The sequence below is a fragment of the Gopherus flavomarginatus genome, chromosome 19 (genome assembly GCF_025201925.1).
Source record: "Gopherus flavomarginatus isolate rGopFla2 chromosome 19, rGopFla2.mat.asm, whole genome shotgun sequence".
In the NCBI taxonomy this organism is placed as follows: Eukaryota; Metazoa; Chordata; order Testudines; family Testudinidae; genus Gopherus; species Gopherus flavomarginatus.
Genome location: NC_066635.1, coordinates 25266608 through 25286381, shown reverse-complemented (window position 1 = coordinate 25286381; position 19774 = coordinate 25266608). Strand labels below are relative to the sequence as shown.

The following is a 19774-nucleotide window of genomic DNA, read 5'->3' as shown; positions in this document are numbered from 1 at the left end:
CAGCAGCATTCATTTGCTTTTGCATGATAGCAGAGACGGTTATCAGTTGTTCTCTACCGTCTGCTGCTGGTGTAAACTGGCAATGAGATGACAGTTATCTGTCCCTCTGTACTGTCTGCTGCTATCATGGGTGCCCCGGCTGAGATCGGCTAGGGGCGCAAAGGAAAAACTGGGAATGACTCCCCGAGTTAATCCCTCCTTTATGGTTTCTAAAAACAGAGTCAGTCCTGCCTAGAATATGGGGCAAGCATGCTAGAGAACCAGTGTATCAGAGAGCACAGCTGCTCTGTGTCAGATCCCACAGAAATGATGAGCTACATGCCATTCACGGAGGGTGCCCCTGCAACAACCCCACCCATTGCTTCCCTCCTCCCCCAACCTTCCTGGGCTACCGTGGCAGTGTCCCCCCATTTGTGTCATGAAGTTATAAAGAATGCAGGAATAAGAAACAGTGACTTGTTAGTGAGATAAAATGAGGGGGAGGCAGCCTCCCGGTGCTATGACAGTCCAGGCAGGACATTAAGCAGTGCAAAGGAGAGGAGCCCAGCATCCCGCTGCTATGATAGTCCAGGCAGTACAGAATCTTTTCTTTACACAGGAAAGGGAGGGGGCTGATGGAGCTCAGCACCCAGTTGCTATGATGAGGACAGTTACCAGCCGTTCTGTACCATCTACTAGGAATGACCAGGAATCATTCCTATTTTTAACCAGGCGCCCCCGGCCAACCTCACCTGAGGCAAGCCAGTAGCACTCACCGGCTGATGGTGACGACGGCTATCAGTCATATTGTACTGTCTGCCACCAGGGAGGGGAGAGGAGCAGATACTGCTCTTCACCGCTGCAGCATAGCGTCTACCACCAGCATTCAGTAGACATAGAGTGACATTGAAAAAAGTCAAGAAATGATTTCTTTCCCTTTTCTTTCATGTGGTGGGGGGAAGGGAGTAAATTGACAAGCTATACCCTGAACCACACCAGACAGTGTTTGAACCTACAGGCACTGGGAACTCAGCCAAGAATGCAAATAGTTTTTGGAGATTGCTGTGGACTGTGGGATAAGCCGGAGTCCTCAGTACCCCCTCCCTCCCTTCATGAGCGTCCATTTGATCCTTTGGCTTTCCGTTACGCTTGTCACGCTGCACTGTGTAGCCTGGAGATTTTTTTCAAACGCTTTGGCATTTCGTCTTCTGTAACAGAGCTCTGATAGAACAGATTTGTCTCCCCATACAGCAATCAGATCCAGTATCTCCCGTACGGTCCATGCTGGAGCTCTTTTTGGATTTGGGACTGCATCGACACCTGCGCTGATCAGAGCTCCATACTGGGCAAACAGGAAATGTAATTCAAAAGTTCGCGGGGCTTTTCCTGTTTACCTGGCCACTGCATCTGAGTTCATATTGCTGTCCAGAGCGGTCACAGTGGTGCAATGTGGGATACTGCCTGGAGGCCAATACTGTCGATTTGCGGCCACACTAACCCTAATCCGATATGGTAATACCGATTTTAGCGCTACTCCTCTTGCTGGGGAGGAGTACAGAAACCGATTTAAAGAGCCCTTTATATCGATATAAAGGGCCTCGTAGTGTGGATGGGTGCGCCGTTAAATAGTTTAACGCTGCTAAAAATCAGTTTAAAGGTGTAGTGTAGACCAGGCCTAAATGTTACCATGGACAGGGACTAAGGGAAGAGACACCATCCCTTCTATCTCTAATACCAATAATTTATTAGCATTTATGTAGGGACTCATCTTCAAGGTGCTTTTACAAACATTTATTCAAACTTCTTCCTCTCCTTGAGCCAAAGGAGAGCCTCCTGCTCTTCACTGACAGTACCTCCCCTAGCAGTGCGCCTGTAAGCCAATGGTCCCCAAACTTTTCATAGTCATGCCCCTCATGCCCCATCTGCACTCCACTCGAAGTCAGGGCTGCAGCTTCAGGGGTGTGTGTGTGGACATGGCCAAGTGGGCTGGGGATGGGCCGGGAGCAGATCCACAGCTCGGAATTAAGGCCACAGTAGAGATGGGAGCGGAGCATGAAAGGGTGGTGCTCCCTCCCCACTGCCCTGTGGGGCTGGCCCAAGCCCTGCCATGCCCCCCACAAGGGGTGTACCCCAGTTTGGAGAGCACTACTAAGCAAAAAGCAACTTCCTGCCTGCATGTGCATCCTGCTCTGCTCCACTGTTCACTCTTCATTAAGCTGCCCACTCCCTTTTAGGGGTTTCCCAGACAGAGAAAAAGAAACTTCTGATATACAACAGACAGAGGGCTCAAATCCAGAGGAAGGTGAGGACTGACTGTCTCTGGAGCACTGATCGCCACCTTCCCCTAGCCACAAATGCGCCCCCCGTCTGCCACTCTAACCCATACTACTCATGAAAGTGTGGGTCATTTTTTAAAATCAGGCCCTAAATGTTAGTCTTGGAGTGGTATTTGTAGCAATTTGGCTCTAAAACAGCTGTATCCTGCATTAGAGGCCACGCTAAAGTACTTTCCTCATTTAACGTCCCCCCCCCCGGGAAACTTCAAATCAAAGAGACTTCTCTTCTACAGTCTGAAACAATTTTTCTGCCTATTTAAGGAGCAGAACAAATGAGCTCAGTGATGCCACCTTGTGGCTTACTTCTCTGGTTGATCATTAGTAAATGCTAGAAATTGAAAATGAAAATTGTATTGGTTTGCAGTCAATTGACCTCAACAAATCTGGCTTATGACAGAGATGGAAACACTTATCAGAGATTGGATTACATACACAATTCTAATATGCACTTATACCATTATTAAGTACAAGTGGTCTGTTTTACAGACTCTTGCCAGGTTCTATTAAAAAAGAGTAATTTTATTATAAGGCACGCAGTAATTCATGTTACATCACATCTTTATAAAATCCTAGAGATTATGGAGATTTTCTTGTTAAACAGGAACAAAATATTAAAACAAGACCAGCTCAAACTTTATAGACTAACCAAATAATATATATGTTGCATATTGGTCTATCTACACTCAACTTCCTGTAATTTCAATAGGATTCCAACCATATGTACATTTTAATACTTTTAGAATTGTAGTAATTCTGAAAATCTCAGAAAGAGAATGCACCTATAACACAATCCTAGCACAACATTAAGTAGACTTTAAACTACTGTACACATTGATCAATTCTGCATTAGGAATCAGAGCTAGGTTTCATGATGGGCAGCTAAATGTATAGCAGTGGTAAAATAAGATGTTATACAATATATAAAATATGGGAGGTGAAGATGCAGAAACTGTCATTATATGAAATGACATCAGATCCTCATCTTGTATTACATTTAGTTGGCCAACTTATCTCAAACAAGACATACCAGAAATAGAAAAGAGCCAACGGGAATAGAATGAGGAGACAGCAGGGTTGGAGATTTTTATATGAAACAAAATTAAAATGATTAGGACTAAAGTTTGGAAAAGTAAGGAAATACGTTGTCTGCCAGTTGGGCTCCTATTTATCATGTATAAGAGGGCATTATGAAAACAGAAAGGCAAAAAAGCACCAAGAGTATTTGAAAAAAAAACCAAACACAACCAAACTTGTAACTAATGAGCCATGTGCCATTTGTATTAGCCAGTTTTGGATAAACAAAATACCACAACAGACTATATATTCCAGCAATTTTGTGAGTTAGGGTCTCTATTTTCATCATCAGATACATTGCTTACCTCATAATTCTGTCTTTCCCCTGAATTATCCAGGTTTTTTATTATGTTTGAGCTTACATTTAAGAGCTGAAAATCTTAAACATGCTTTCATCTTCCCCCATACTAGCTAAGAAGATATTTTACTCCAGGTTTGCAAGATGTTGTCCACAGAGCATGAAAGACTTAAGTAAGCCTCATCCATGGGCCATTTTTCCTCATACTAACTGATCAGAAGTTATATCTAAGTCATCAATCAGCAAAGTTCCAAAATCTGTTAGAAAATCTGTTCAAATCTGAATGTATTACTTAGGGCTTGTCAACACTTAAAACTTGTAAATCCTGTAACACTGTAATGCTTAGTGAAGACGCTACCAAGGCCAACCGGAGAACTTTTCCCATCGGCGGTAGTAGCTATGTTGATAGGAAAAGCCCTTCTGTCGACATCGCACTATCTACACCTGGGGTTAGGTGTGTATAAACTACGTTGGTCAGGGGTGTGGATTTTCCATACCCGAGTGACGTAGTTACAGCAACATAAGTTGGTAGTGTAGACAAAGCCTAAGACTTCTATTTCACTAATTTATAAAGTTTTGGAAGGGGATTAAAACAGCTGTACTGTATACGGAAGCCCTTTATGATGCTATTTACAGAAAAGTTTCCTGAAAACTACTCTATTTCCTTCAGGGATTCAGAAAATTCAAACGACACCACCATATCAGGTCAAATGTATTCCTGATATAACCAGGGATAAATCCAGTGAAGTAAATGGACCTGTCCTTGGGTTAACTAGGTCTGAATTTGCACATACTTGCCACCCACATGGACTATATACTTCTTCTGTTGAACTACCAGAGACCTTCTTGCTGACTGGACTTATCCAGAACTTCAAAGTGCTACAAAACCAATGACACTAATGTGTGTAAAAAACCTTTCCCCTAACTCAAGGTTTCTGATAGAACGCTTCAGCCTTACGTGGAAGACCAGATTAAAGTAGTTTCCTTCTGCCTACAACTTGCAGTATGAAATTCAATACTAATCAAGAGACCCAATCCACTCCAGGCAAGCACCTCTTGCTTTTGCTCTATATATCCAGCATTCTAAATATTTTAAAGTTTCATATGATTTTTGTACTCTGACACCCTTATAGTTGAAGGGCTTTCTGGCCCTTTAGGATCCAGTTCAGAGGGAGGGACATTAAATACAGAACTCCTTCAAAGGGGAGAATTTTATTTCAAGATGAATCCACTTTCTCCAAAGGTGAATTACATTACCCCTTGGGTCCTTCTTTGGAATGATTCAGACCCTTACAGTGTATTTATTACTACCCCACTGCAGCATAATCTCTTAAAATTCAAGTATCCAACTGCACACCAAAAATGGTTATCAAAGGTTTGTGTGAAAATCATTACAATACAGGGGAGAATTCCCCCCAGGTCCCCCCCAAAAAATCAGTCTTCAATTGTTTAAAATACAAGAAGTGATTAATGCACTCCATGGACTCTTCATTACCAAGACTCATTTCAGACAGACACATTCAGTGCATTAAAGTAAATGGATTTAAAAGCCATTTCTAAATATTATACAAGTAAAATTAGTATTTAAGAAAAAACAAATTCCAGAAAGAAGCTGCATGACACTGGTCACAAAATATTCTTTAAAAATCCTTTATGGATCAAGGTAACAGACAAAATTTAGAATTAATTTGCTACTGTATGTATAGTGCCTAACAAAGGAATCTATAAAAGTGATACAAAGCTCCTCACCAAGATCCCAGCATATTCAAGTCTTACGTAGTTAGTGGATAAAGACCATACTGTTGGAAAAGCCCACAACAGATGTGATTTCAATCAGAGTCCTGTGACATGAAGCCCTAAATTTATAAGGAGCACCTTCCAACTCAAATAATTGATCAATGGTCAGCCCTCAAGTGGTGTTAAGAAGCAGGGGTGTTGGGAGCCAAGTAAACTTACCTGTGTCAGTGTTCAGCTCCTAAAATATCCACAAAGATGCCCACAAATAGAATGTGTGTCTGAGCAGCAGAAACTGGATTTTGGTCCCTGCCCTATCACCAGCTGTGGTCGGGAATTTGAAGAATTCAATTCCCTAGTTTTTTTATTTTCCCCATGAACCTCCTCATGGAAAGCATGAAAACAGTTATACAATCAATTTCAAATTCATAAAAAAGACTTTAAAAACTACAGTTAGTTTTGTGATGCAGTAGGGGCATTTAGTATATTTCTATTGAAAATAAAAATTTTGAAAAAGTTCTCTTTAGTGTAAAGCAATTTTCACACAACAATGGTACAAACAGGACAGTACAACATAATCTCATTTTATAGCAGAGGATCAACATTACTACATTTTTCATGTTTTATCCATAAGAGCTGTATTAATTCCTGTGCTGGCCTACAATATCTTCCACCCCCACACTTGATACTGGCAAGTGAACAGTTCCCAGTGCCAAAGCATTAAGTTCCGACACCTGACTATATGGCAACTAGAAACCTCAAAAAATAGGTGGTCTTTAATCCAAAAAGCTCTTGACAAGCTAACCAGAGCATTCTACATGCTGCTATTTCCAAAGCTTAAAGCTAAGGCCTTCTTAACCCAGAACATCTTATACACCAGCCATAACTACAGCACCTTAAGACAGATTCAATTACCAGGGAATTCACTTTTTAATTCCAAAGGCCGTGTCTACACTAGCGATCTTACAGCGGCACAGCTCTACCGATACAACTGTGCCACGGTAAGATCGCTCATGTAGCCCTCTATGCCAATGGAAGAGAGCTCTCTCATCAACGTAATAAAGCCACCTCGACAAGCGGGGGTAGCTATGTTGGCGGGAGAAGCTCTCCTGCCAACATAGCACTGTCCACACCAGCATGTCTGTCATTGTAACTTATGTAATTCAGGGGCGTGTTTTATACAAATTTAAATAAATTATACCAACAAAACTGGTAGCGTAGACAAGCCCTAAGATAACTAGCCAAGGCTTCAAGACTATGAGCAGGAAGGAATCCATCCTGTTTCCCCTACCCATTCTCCAAAAATACACACACCAATGTCTTTTGGTTCTACAGCTCCTTTTCCTGATCTGAGTTTTGTATTTTCACTATTGCCATTATTTACAATACACTGAGAGATAACTAACATCAGTTACTTATCACAAATCTGTATGTTGCTGAAGTTGTGTACCCCCTGTAGAAAGCAGAGAATGGCAGCAAGGAATCACAAGTACCCTTTACTGGCTCTGCAATCTATGGGTCTATGGAGATTTATGAATGGCCTCCAAAAGTTTATATGAAACTTTCATACCCTTTCCTCCCCAGCAAATTAATTGCAATAAGATAACAAACCATCTTTTTTTTTTAGCTTCTTTTAATATAATTTAACAGCTGGAAAAGAGGAGTTAGCATCATGTGACCAGTCAGCTCTTTGCCAATAAGTGCTCCATGGACCACAATTTGAGAACTATTTTAATGTCCCTAAGCAACAGCATTTAAAAACAAATTTATTTCTGAAACCACATGATACTGGATTGACTCCAAGTTGCCGGCTAGCACAAAAAGCTCTTCCTTGTCCATGGGGGTAATAAGCAAATTCCTCTATGATTTTCATTATCAATGAAAGAGGCATCAGAAATCAAGTAAAAGTTTGGTTTGCTGGATATGTGCTTGTCTTTAACATTTTGAGCAGGAAAATTATTCAGAAAGATTATTGAAATGTGGGGCAGAACGTAAAAGGGGTCAAAGGAAAATCCATGTGACCCAAATACTTTGTTTTCATATTACTTCTGTTGCCCCATAGTTGGTTGCTTCCAAAGATAACATTTGCTAACATTTATTCATCAAATTTCAAAAATACTTTAAAATAAACTCAATAATTATATATCTAATAAATAACACTTTGTTTTTAAAATAATTTCACTTACATTCTGAAACACTAAAAAGAATAAAAATAAAAATCAATCAACTGCATGGTTACTAAAATATCTCCTACAAAAAGCAGGAAAGCAGCAGACTTGGAAGTTGCTGCAGAATGCAACTACTTCAGATTAAATCACTGGAACAGAGATTTCCACTATGATCTCATGTTGGCCAGCACTGATCAGGAGCTGTCATTAGAGCCCTGGTTCCATGCAGGACCACAAGAGAGTTACCTCCTATGGTGACAACAAAGTCATTTCCACAAAAAATTACTTTCTATGAAGCTTTAAGTCTATGATCTGAACAGCCCTACCTGTGGGACCCTTTGCACTGCCTGACTCCATCTCCTACAGAGGAAGGTCTATAATTGCTAAGACACAGGGAAGGTAAGCATCTCTGACACCTGATCAATATCACTAAGTTCTGACATCAGAACTCATTATATGGCTCGGGACTGTGAGGTTTCTCTATGCCATCAATGTTTTCCTGTGCCAGTTCCTTCTCTGCTGATCTCTTGCTTGGCTGAACCTAAAAGAAAAAGAACACGTTTTTAAAAGTTTACATTTGACACACATTTAGGAACAGTGTTACTCTAACAGTCAATATACAATTAAATGAATTAGATGGCCCACACAGACTTGCTCAGAACTGAGACAAGCAGTACAAATAGATTCTATTTGGTGATGAATGTTTCATTGAGGTAACTATTTGAAAGTATAGGGAAAATTTTAAACTTGCTTACTAAGGCTCTGACTATATAACATGAAAAAAGCAAAGGCATGCCACACAACATTCTTGCTTGAGTTTGCCAGACCTATATAGTATGTTGCGCCTACACACAACTGAGAGCCACACTGCAAAAGCAGATTGTATTGGTTGGTTGCAACCCATAGGAAATCTTTAGCTCACATCCAGCTGATGTTGCTCCAGTCTGCAATGTTTTCTCCCTGATATGGGCAGGAAGCCACAAATGTTGCAGATTCCCCAATTCAGGCAGTCCTCTTCACTAGAGCCCTGCGTGGATACAAAATCTGTATCCGCATCTGATCCGCAAACATGGTCCACGGATATAAAGCGGATATCTTCAGATTTGCAGGGCTCTACTCTTCACTCCATCCCACAATGTAGTACTTAAGAGTCTGAACACCTCCCAAAAGCCCCTGCTCCCAAGAATAGTGCTGACACTGATGTTTCAAGCATCCCAGAGTACACAGCCCCAGCTGCAAGACAGATTACATATGGATATGTCAAAATGATTCTGGCAAAGAACGCTGGTTTAGAGACAAGCAAGAAACAGTCATTTCATGTAGTCTATACACTTGCAACGTTTTCCTCAGATAGATAACCTGCTGTTTATGTTTCAGTGTACCTGTATTTCTACAGTCTGTGAGGATGGGCCACCTCCTCAGAGATGAACAAAAGAAAGGTCAGAGGTACAATGAACGCCTGGAGATGCAACTAAAAAGACCAGTCATCTGGAAAGCACTGCTGTAGAAATGTCTTATAGGAGTACCTAAGGGGAGCTCAGTGATGACCTGGCAGTCAGAAACCAGGTAAGTCTTTGAAAATTAGGTTAAATTCCCATCTTTCTGTGGGCCAGGCATCTAGGTGACAGTAGGCCTGAGGTTTCATTAACTGGAGCCTATGTGTGTGAACCAGTTGTGCCTTATTTCGCTATGACATTCAGATAGAATAGATACTCAGATTGCTTCTGGGAATTAGTACCTTTCTTGCTTGAGGTTTACCACTACATTCCCTTTTACATCTCTCACAATGCACAATTAACCTGTGGAACTCATTGTCATGAGGATGTTGTGATGGCCAAAGGTATAACTGGGCTCAAAAAAAGAACTAGGTAAGTTCATGGAGGATAGGTCAATCAATGGTATTAACTAAGATGGTAGAGGATGTAACCCCATGCTCAGGGCAATCCTAAACATCTGATTGCCAGAAACCAGGAAGGGAAGACGTGTGGATCTCTTCAAAATTGCCCTGTTCTGTATACTCCCCCTGAAGCTCTGTCGGAGACAGGACACTGAGCTAGATGGACCATTAGTCTGATCCAATATGGCAGTTCATATGTTTTCACAAACATCCAGCGGCACATACTAGGAAAGGCACACAAAACTCCTTCAGCATTATCCAAAACTCCAGAACATTTTACCTGGAAGGGCTGGCTCATACCAGCTATAGACTGCATATTATGGCTATAATAACAAAGGAGAAACTCTCCTCCTGCATGGGGGATCTCATCAGCACTGATGTAAACCTGTCAATATGAAAGAAGACAACCATCAGCAATTCCACTGACAAAGCAATTAATAAAAAGCAGCCTTTACCATCCACTAGAACTAGATCATGAAGCCTTTACAACAGATCCACTGTATACATGTAAATGAGGAAGGGAGAAAAGGCAGTCATTAACACTTCATTCAGGGGCTAGAACTTTATCTCTTCCAGGAAAGCACAAAAATGCGCAGTCTTATTATGCTGCAGGTTTCCGCAAAGGCTTCTCTCTCCACTCATGATATGCCAGAGTGATGAAGTCATGGGCTGCCATTCATTACCTCACAATCTGTATTTTGGCTCAACTTTTTGTACGTTGACAATCTCCTACTCAGTAAGACAAGGCGGGTGAGGTGAGGTAATATCTTCTATTGGACCAACTTCTGTTGGTGAGAGAGACCAACTTTCACACAGAGCTCTTCTTCAGTACTCCAAGCATCACACCTAAATGCAAGGTGGAACAGATTGTTTAGCTTAAGTAGTTAGCACATATTCTAAGGGACCATTCAAGGTAGAGTGGTCTGTTAACAGCTTTTGTCCTACAACTGCAGAGGACTGGGGTAGTGAGTTACAGATTGTTGTAATAAACCATAAATCCAGGGTCTCTGTTCAGTCCATGATTTTTAGCCCTGGTATCTGGGGGGGGGGGGGGGGGGGGGGGCGGGGGGGGGCGGCGGAGGCAGAGAGGAGAGAGGGAAGAAGAGGAGAAATCAATCTAATTTACACACTTAGACTGACTTACCAGGGTGTCTTCACTGCAGTGAGTCAACTGCTGCTGCTCCCCCATCGACTCTGCCTGTGCCTCTTTTGGCGCTGGAGTACAGGAGTCAATGGGAGAGCTCTCAGGGGTCGAATTATAAATATAAATTGATCCTCACTGGATCGATCGCTACCTGCTGATCCAGCGGGCAGTGAAGACACACCTTTAGTGTTTAGCAGAGTTATAACTTTAAGCTCCCAGGCTCAGCTTTTGAAAGTGTTGTACTGGTTTCTTTTGAAGATGAGCACTGATAGATTATAGAGCGATCACCCACAGAATAGGATGTTTTTGCCTTTTATCATTTTCCTCAGAGTTCATTCAAAAAGCGTAGAGATTGTCTGGTTTCACACACATCGTCGTTATTAGGGAATTTAGTGCACTGGATGAGGTATGCCACATGTTATGACAGGTATTTTTAGGATCCATGGGTCTTGAAAGGTGTGGTTTGCATTGGTTGTTCTGGCACGGTATGGTGAGGCTTGGAGTTGGTGTGTCCTGATCTGTGGGGAGTTTGCTTCCGATTATGAGCTTGGAGAGGCTGGCGGACTGTCTAAAGGCCTGAAGAGTGGGTGAACACTTTTCACAAAGCAATCGAAACCTATTAGTCTTCATCCTCAAGGAAATCTGCATAATACTTTCAAAAGATGAGCCCGGGAGCTTACTCTGCTAGACTCTAAAAATCATGGACTCAGAGACCCTGGGTATATGGTTTATTATTACAACAATCTGTAACCCACTAACCCCCTGCTTTTGTCCTACAATTGCAGAGGTGTTAACAGGTCACTCAACCTTGAATGTCCCCTTAGAATATGCGCTAACTACTTGTGCTAAACAATCTGTTCTGCCTTGCATTTAGCTGCAACACTTGGAGTACCTTTCCTAGACCTGAAGAAGAGCTCTCTGTGGCTTCAAAGCCTGTCTCTCTCACCAGCAGAAGTTGGTCTAATCAAAGATATTAACTCATCCACCTTGTCTCTCTAACATCCTGGGACTGACAAAGCTATAACTACACTGCATATCCGTAAAAGCTATATAACTATCCTCACATTTCACAGATCTTGAAACTATCAGTGATCAGGGACACCAGAAAGTAACTGATCAAGATCTGTCTTGGCACTGTCACTTAAGCAGCTCCTTCTTTTCAGCGGTTCTGAGTAACTACTGGAGTGTTGGACTGGAAAATCTGATCGGTTCGTCCACTAATCCTGCACCCCCAAGACTGAGAATAAAAGGAGGTCTACTTTATTTGCAATTAATTTGAACCTCTATTTAATCTGACAAAACCTCTGGAATTAAATAATTTGCATGAAAAAATAATACAGCTTTCACCCTTATTTTGATCACTTTTAGAACAGTATTACTAGATAGCTTTCTATGAGACAGTGATTAAATTATCTAATAAGAGGTCAAAATTCGCAATGAGAAAAAAGGACCAAAGAAGACTACAACAAAAAGCAACATTAATGGGACATTTATTGGTGCGCTCTGACTAAACCATATGATATCCATACTGTAATGAGCAACCTTAGCAGTCATGGAGGTAAAGAGAGTCAGCCACTTATTCAGAGATACAAGCAGATATATCAAAATAAAACTACAGTACGGACAACAGTTCTCTATGCAATGAAGAGTCATTTCAGTAGGGGGGAAAGAAATAAAACAAAACACTGTCTTTGCAGCACACTCAGGCCTGGGAGAGAAGTAGGAACAGAGAAAATGTGTTGCATCACTTTGCAAAAACCCTAATAAAACTAAGTTGGAGTGGCGAAGATGGGCTACAAAGACCTACTCCATTACCAGCTAGCATTCCTTCAGTTGAAGAAAGATTACTCTTACAACAGAGCCTTGAAAATGTGCATGAGGGAAAAACAACAGAGGCAGGAGCCCTTGAATCCAACAGTATTAGAAGCTCACACTAAAAAAAAATGGTAATTCCCTCACTTGAGTAACATCTTCACTGGACGAAATTTCATCATCTTTTACCCAGGCATAGGTCACATAGTCATTCACATGCCTGAATGTCACCTGCAGGGGAAGACGGAAGCCATTAGCTCTCTAACAAGTAAAGCAAGACAAACTGGGGCGACACGGAACACCTGAGAGTAAGGTATCTGCTCTTTTTAGTATATATTACTATAATTCTAACTAAAAGCTCTTTATTCATTTTAAAAATTAAACGACTTTCAAAATGTGCGCTGAGCATTAGTTAGCAGTTTATCATGTGAGAGATTTCTGTACCCTAATCTCTCTACCTTCTTCCTTCCATTTTTGTTCTCCCTTGCTACATTATACCAGCAGGCAGCGGCACTTTGGAGAAGGGATCATTCTTCACTATGTCTCAGACCTAGAACATTTTGCATAAATAATAATTTATCACACTTTACAAAATATTATTTCTAGGAATGTTAAAAATCATTATTTTTCTGTCCACCTAGGCATGTTACCAAATAAATAATAATTCAAGAGTTGGTTCCAGGCATATTGAAACTATCAGCGACCAGTGACACTAGAGAGTAACTTGCATTTTAGGTCTCTAATTAACAGAAGCATGCAATGCCAAATGTACTACTTCCCCATATCCAACCCCCCATCTGCATTACTGCAAAGGCATTTTCATTCTGCAGAGAGGCATGATAGTCTGGTAATGTCACCTGGTAGAGCCCAATCCAGTCCCAGGTACTGCTTGGAAATTCAGATACCGTGGAATAGCTGATTAGAACATCCTGAGCAGCATTCCACTCACCCTCAGGATTCAGAGTGACCAATGGAGTGGAAAAAAGAGGTTTTATCTAGATAAAAAGGAAGATGTTTTAAATAATGCATCTCTTTATATCCATCAGTTAAGCCTAGTCTACACTGAAAAGTGATATTTACCTAGTTACGTTCCTTAGGGGTGTGAAAAATGAGTTAGGTCGAGCTACCCCCAGCATAGACTCAGCTAGGTCGACAGCAGAATTCTTCTGTTGACTTAGTTACCACCTCTTGGAGAGGTGGATTAATTACAGAAAAAAGCCTTCCAACCATGTACGAAATGTCTATGTTGGCACAGCTGTGCCACTGTAGCATCTGTAGTGCAGACCAGGGGTTCTCAATCTTTTTCTTTCTGAGGCTCCTTCAATATTCTGTAAAAACTCCAGGCCCAGGGAACAGAGGAGAAGATGGACGGGCTCTGGCATTTTTTGACTTCTACTGGGGGAGAGGGAGAAGAAGGGTCTGGCGGGGCTTGAGCCAGCTCTGCACCATGGGGCCAGAGGAGGCAGCCTCACCTCCACTCCCGACTCACCTCAGTGGCCCGTGTCTGGGTTGGGGAGGTGCAACCAAATATTATAACTCAAAGGTGGGGGGAGGGGATCAGCATAAAGTTTGAAAACTGCTCAGGGTGCAGGCAGGGGTAGCTAGGAGCTGTGTGCAGTGAGGAGGTAGTTCAAGGAGCAGGGAGATGGATAGCGAGAGGCTGTATGAAGGCAGGGGGGGTGGCTCAGGGTGCAGGGAGAGGGGTAGCTAGAGGTTGTGTGCCAGGAGGGCCCCCCTTGCAGTCACTGCTCCCCAAAAGCTCTCCAGGCCCCAGAGCTAGGTCCCTCCTCTTAGGCAGCTCTTACTGGCTGCGCAAGAAGTCAAAGGAGGCTGGAAGCTGAGGAGAAGCCACAGCCCTGGGCACCAACAGCAGGAGATGGGGAAGCACCATGAATGCCTGCTCCATGGCACCAGCCAGAACAGCAGCTGCCTCACACTGTCCAGCTTCAGCTTCCCACCTGCAACCTGGCCAGGGGGTGGGACCTTGAGAGGTGCTGAGCTTTCCCTGAGACTGTCCCACTCTGGTTAAGGCACTGCAGTTTTGGAAGGGGTGGGGGCAATGTCCCCTCATGCCTGCCCCAACTCCTCTCATGGGACTATGGAACCCTGAAACTGGCTTGCAGTTGAGAACTGCTGGTGTAGACTAGCCCCCAATATTCTGCCTTTAGTTCTCAGCAATATCTGTTGTGGGCCCTTAGTTGCTTAAGGGTAAGGAGAACATTTGACAGGGTAACCAGATTTGGGGGGGGGGGGGGGGGGGGGGAGCAGAAACAGTAGACATCATATAGCTGGACTTCAGTAAGGCTTCTGATAGTCTCATGTGACACAGTTTCATTAGCAAACTACACAAATATGGTCTAAATAAAGTTACTATAAGGTGGGTTCACAACTAAATGAAACACTGTTTTCAAAGAGTAATCAGTTGTTTGCTGTCAAATGGGAAAGACATATCAAGTGGCGTCCCACGGAGATTTATCCTGGGTCAAACACTGTTCAGTATTTTAATTTACAATGTAGATGATGGAGAGAGAGAGTGTGCTTATAAAATCTGGAGATGTGACCAAGTGGGGGAGGATGGAACCTGCCAACACTCTGGAGGACAGGATTAAAATTCAAAATTATTTTGATGAATTGGAGAATTCGTCTGAAATCAACAAGATGAAATTCAATAAAGACGAGTGCACATACTACACATAGGAAAGGAAAATTAAACACACATATAAAGAAAAAGGGGAAATAACTGGCTATGCGGCAGTATGGCAGAAAAGGATCTGGGGGTTATAGCAGATCACAAATTGAATATGAGCCAATAGTGTGATGCTGATATGAAAAAGGAAAATGTCATTTTGGGATGTATTAATGGGAGTGTCATACGTAAGAACAAGAAATAACTGTTCAGCACTATTCAGCAGTGAGGAGGCCTCAGCTAGAATTCTGTGCTCTTTAACAAAAAAGTGAACAAACTGGAGTGAGTCCAGAGGAGAGCTACAAAAATAAGAGGCTTAGAAAAAATGACCTGTGAAGAAAGGGAGAAAGAATTGGGCATGTTAGGCTAGAGAAGAGACAGCTGGAGGGGAGGAGGAGGAGGAGGAGGAGAAGAGATGATAGTCTTCAAATATGTAAAAAGTTGTTATAAATAGGACAGTAATCCATTGTTCTCCATACCAGGGCAAAACAGGAAGTGATTTGCTTAATTTGCAGCAAGGGAGATTTAGGTTGGATATTATGAAAAGCTTTCTAACTAAAAGGATAGTTAAACATTCAAACAGGTTACCTGTTATAGAGGTTGTAGAACCCCCATCACTGTTGAGACCAGGATAGACAACCACTTGTCAGGGTTGGTCTAGGTATACTTAATCCTGCCTGACTGTGGAGTGATGGACTAGATGACCACTTGAGGTCCTTCTCAGCTCTACATTTCTATGATTATATTCAGGAGCAAAGGCTTAATAAAAGTTCTAGAATCCCTGAAATACCTACCTTACTCTGTGTGACTTGCCTCTCAGAAAGAGGAAGCCATTAAGGAAGAGAAATTCTCAACCTGAGCCATGAACCTAGAAGTCTGAGGATGAAGAAACCTTTGCTCATTTGTAAAAAAAAAAAAAAAAAGCCAATGCAAACAAATTCTGTAATCCATAAGAAAATCTGTGTGACTGCAACCAGCAGGGGTTCATCTTGTTGTGTTTGTCACACATCTGCTTATGACTTACATAAAAAGATTAAAAGAATTAAATTTAATCAATTAGGATTAATTTTAGTTTTGCCTTTAAGATGACCATTTGTTAATGGGGAGATATTGGCTCCAGAATTATAAAAATGGAACAATACCTGAAGCCCAAAGGTTCCTGTAACAGGTTTGTGATCACTGATGCCATAGCTCATGTGACTGATATAGTTATTCAGGGTCACAGAAATTGTCTGCTCTCCTTCAAACAAATCTCCATCCTCTGATGAATGATGGGAGAGATTCTTCACCCTCCAAAGAATTCGATCTGTCCATGCTGGCTTCCGTTTCTTCCCACTACAAGAGTATAAGCAGAGTGGATGAAAGGAGAAGAAAAAACAGTGGCCAGAAGCTACAATGTTATGTAACTATATAACATCTATTCAAAGCCGATCCAAAATTGTCAAAAATTATTACAACATTCAAAGCAATCACATCTCAACTTCATTTTACAACTCTGCTCTAGCATGCACTACAGCCAGACCCATGATTTATTTTATTTCAATTGAACTCCACTGTAAGAGATCAGCTTTCATGGGTCCCTCTAATTGGAAAGAAATAAAATGAAGGAGCGTGGGATTGGATTAGTCAGTCAGTTTCATACAGGAAATGATGCTTTCTCCTAGAACTCACTCCAAGAACATACAAGAATCTACAGTTAATGCAGAAACTGTCCTGACCTCAAGCCAATGGCCATCCTTGGGGAGGGTATAGCACCTGTCAGACACTTCTTGCCTTTTGCTGAGCTGTGTCATATATTCTTGGTTCCAATATTTTTAAAACAACAGGAATAATTTTTTATTAATAGCCATCTGGAGAACTTCACTGATGCTAATTATGTAGCTAGTAGCTTTTCCATACTATTATCACCTGTTATGTAGAAGAGAGACAGCAATGGATTCTGGCAAGCTACTCCAGTGTGTTATAATGATAGCATAATTTCGGTACTTGGCATACAAGCTTTTCTCTAATAAAATGCTTTATAACATCAAGTAGAGGAAAGTTTGTCTACAGGCAGCAGATTCTTGCATCTAAGTAGCTTGCAACCACCTCATGTCAAAACTGCAACCATTATGGTTTAAAGTTTCCTTTTATACCATATATCAACAACAAGAGAAGACACGAGCCTTTCCGGATTCTCTCTGTGATGGGAAGACGACTTTAAAGCAACAGTCCTCTGTATGGATATATCACTTCACAGTGAAATGGAGAAAAGATCATATCCTATGGAAGAGGAATTAGAATGCATTGCATTGAATTGAATTACAAGGGTTAAGGTAGCATGATGTGTAAGGAAAACTGTCAGTTTGACAACTTTCGACAAACTATCATAAACCAGAGGTACTGCTCAGATTAAAATTCAGCACCCTTTCCCCTCCCTACATGCAGGTCTGACTCACCTTAAATGATAAATGGAAGGATTTTAAGTGATTAAGTAACTGTACATGAGGGAACCAATCCCATGTAGTCCAGTAATAATACAAGCTGACAGAAATCTTTAAAAGCTGCAGTATGTCTGCTCTGCTGTGCAAGGCAATACCAAAATGAAGAGCCTAAATACAAAGTTAATACATGGTCTCCTTTACCTGATGATATGGAACAACCACATAGAGAAGGGAAACTCAGAACATATACACCACTACCCAGAACAATATAAAATATATCAATCCATTGAAAGATAGTGGTTGGCTGGTTTAAAGCATCCTTTGTGAACATACTCAGAATGCAAAAATGTCTGCCTGTCCCCGACCTAAGATGAATAAAAAAATCTCAATATTAACAGAAATTGAATGCACACATTAGAGGTGTTTAAGTGAAGTAACTTGAGTTACAAAGAGAGAGTTTATGATATTCATATTTAACAAACTAACGCCACATTAATTACTGTGTCAAGATTTCTCAAGTTGCATAATTACTTATATTTGCAGGTTACTGAATTTTACAGCGGTTTACACTATTGCTATCCGTTCATGCTCAGATACAGAACCTAGTGCTTTCAGTCCAGACTAATAAATTAAGATTAGTCTGAGTGATTCTCTTGAAGTGCTACAGCAGAGAAGATACTACAACTTTCAGTTAGATTCAGGAAATTCCGGCAGAAAGCCAGAAGAAATCTGATTTTCAAATATTTCACAAGAATCAAATCAAAATCTCCGAGCTTTGTTTTGATTCTGCAATATCTACAATCTAAGAAAGCCAGAGAGTTCTCTTCTTACTTAAACCAAAACAGTGTCTTCTGCCCCCTGAAAATAAAGATAAAGATAAGTATAAGACTCCTGATGGTCAGGAGCTAATTTCTCCATTGCAATGTGCCCTGCAGATCTTGTAAATATTAAAGCAATTGGGAAACAAATTAAATTCACAGATTAAATATTTTACAATCTTAATTTAAAAAGCTGTTTCAAACATACCTTTATGGACGATTTAAAGCAGTGGTTCTCAACCAGGGGTACGTGTACCCCTAGGGGTATGCAGAGGTCTTCCAGGAGGTACATCAACTCATCTACATATTTGCCTAGTTTTACAACAGGCTACATAAAAAGCACTAGCGAAGGCAGTACAAACTAAAATTTCATACAGAAAATGACTCGTTTATACTGTTCTATATACTATACACTGAAATAAGCAACACAGAGTCCTGTGGCACCTTACAGACTAACAGACGTTTTGGAGCATAAGCTTTCATGGGTGAATACGGTCTATAAAGGTGCCACAGGACTCTGTTACTTTTTACAGATCCAGACTAACACAGCTACCCCTCTGATCCTATACACTTAAATGTAAGTACAATATTATATTCCAATTGATTTATTTTATAATTATATGGTAAAAGTGAGAAAGTAAGCAATTTTTCAGTTAACAGTGTGCTGTCACACTTTTGTAATTTTTATGTCTGATTTTGCAAGCAAGTAGTTTTTAAGTTAGATGAAACTTGGGGGTATGCAAGACAAATCAGACTCCTGAAAGAGGTACAATTGTCTGGAAAGGTTGAGTGCCACTGATTTAAAGCAACTGAAAACTTCCCTGTGGTGTCCCAGCAGTCCAGGAAAATAATGGATTGCAAACATGAAGTATCATAGATTAATTTATTAAAAGCATCAGGCCATTTGTTTCTCCCCAGAACTTTGCAAGGCAACATTAGTCTCTGATGACAATTTATAGGCCTAGTTTGGGCTTTAACAAAGTTAAGTGATCAGACTTTTTGGCATGCTGAACAACCTTACAAAAGGTAGAAACTGGCTAAGAAAAGGAAAACAGGATTTTCAACTGTGGAAAGCCCCATGTTCTCCGCTATGTCCAGTGTTTGATATATTAATCTGGAAAAGTGGGTAAACAATGGTGTCAAAACATGCTGATGACAATTATTTTGGTTAGTCAAAATTAGAGATGGGTAATGAACTACAAAAAGATCTAACCAAGCTAGATGAACAGGCAACAAAAAGGCATTTGTTAACATTAAATTTTATCTGCAAGGTAATGTACATTTTAAGGAATAATATAAACTACTCATACACTTTAATGGGCTCTAAAAGACTGGGGAAAAACTTGGGCATCATAGTGTGGCAAAAGTCAAACAGAAAAAAAAGAGTTTTCATGTATAAAAAGTG

At 41.1% G+C, this 19774-nt stretch overlaps 1 protein-coding gene across 3 annotated transcripts in view; it reads right to left on the bottom strand.

Annotated features, from left to right (window-relative positions):
* Positions 1 to 2822: 2822 nt before the first annotated feature.
* The window catches only part of INPP5K (inositol polyphosphate-5-phosphatase K), a 34707-nt gene continuing 17755 nt past the window's right edge, over positions 2823 to 19774 (bottom strand). For 2 of the 3 annotated variants that reach the window (XM_050929298.1, XM_050929297.1), the window contains exons 9-14: positions 18383 to 18409; positions 16271 to 16463; positions 13300 to 13437; positions 12590 to 12673; positions 9767 to 9871; positions 2823 to 8130 (exon numbers count right to left, since the gene is read on the bottom strand). In XM_050929298.1, the coding sequence (XP_050785255.1) occupies positions 8032 to 8130; positions 9767 to 9871; positions 12590 to 12673; positions 13300 to 13437; positions 16271 to 16463; positions 18383 to 18409 (646 nt within the window). In that variant the 3' untranslated portion in view covers positions 2823 to 8031. The remainder of the gene's footprint in view (positions 8131 to 9766; positions 9872 to 12589; positions 12674 to 13299; positions 13438 to 16270; positions 16464 to 18382; positions 18410 to 19774) is intronic. The other variant, XM_050929296.1, reaches the window with a different exon arrangement.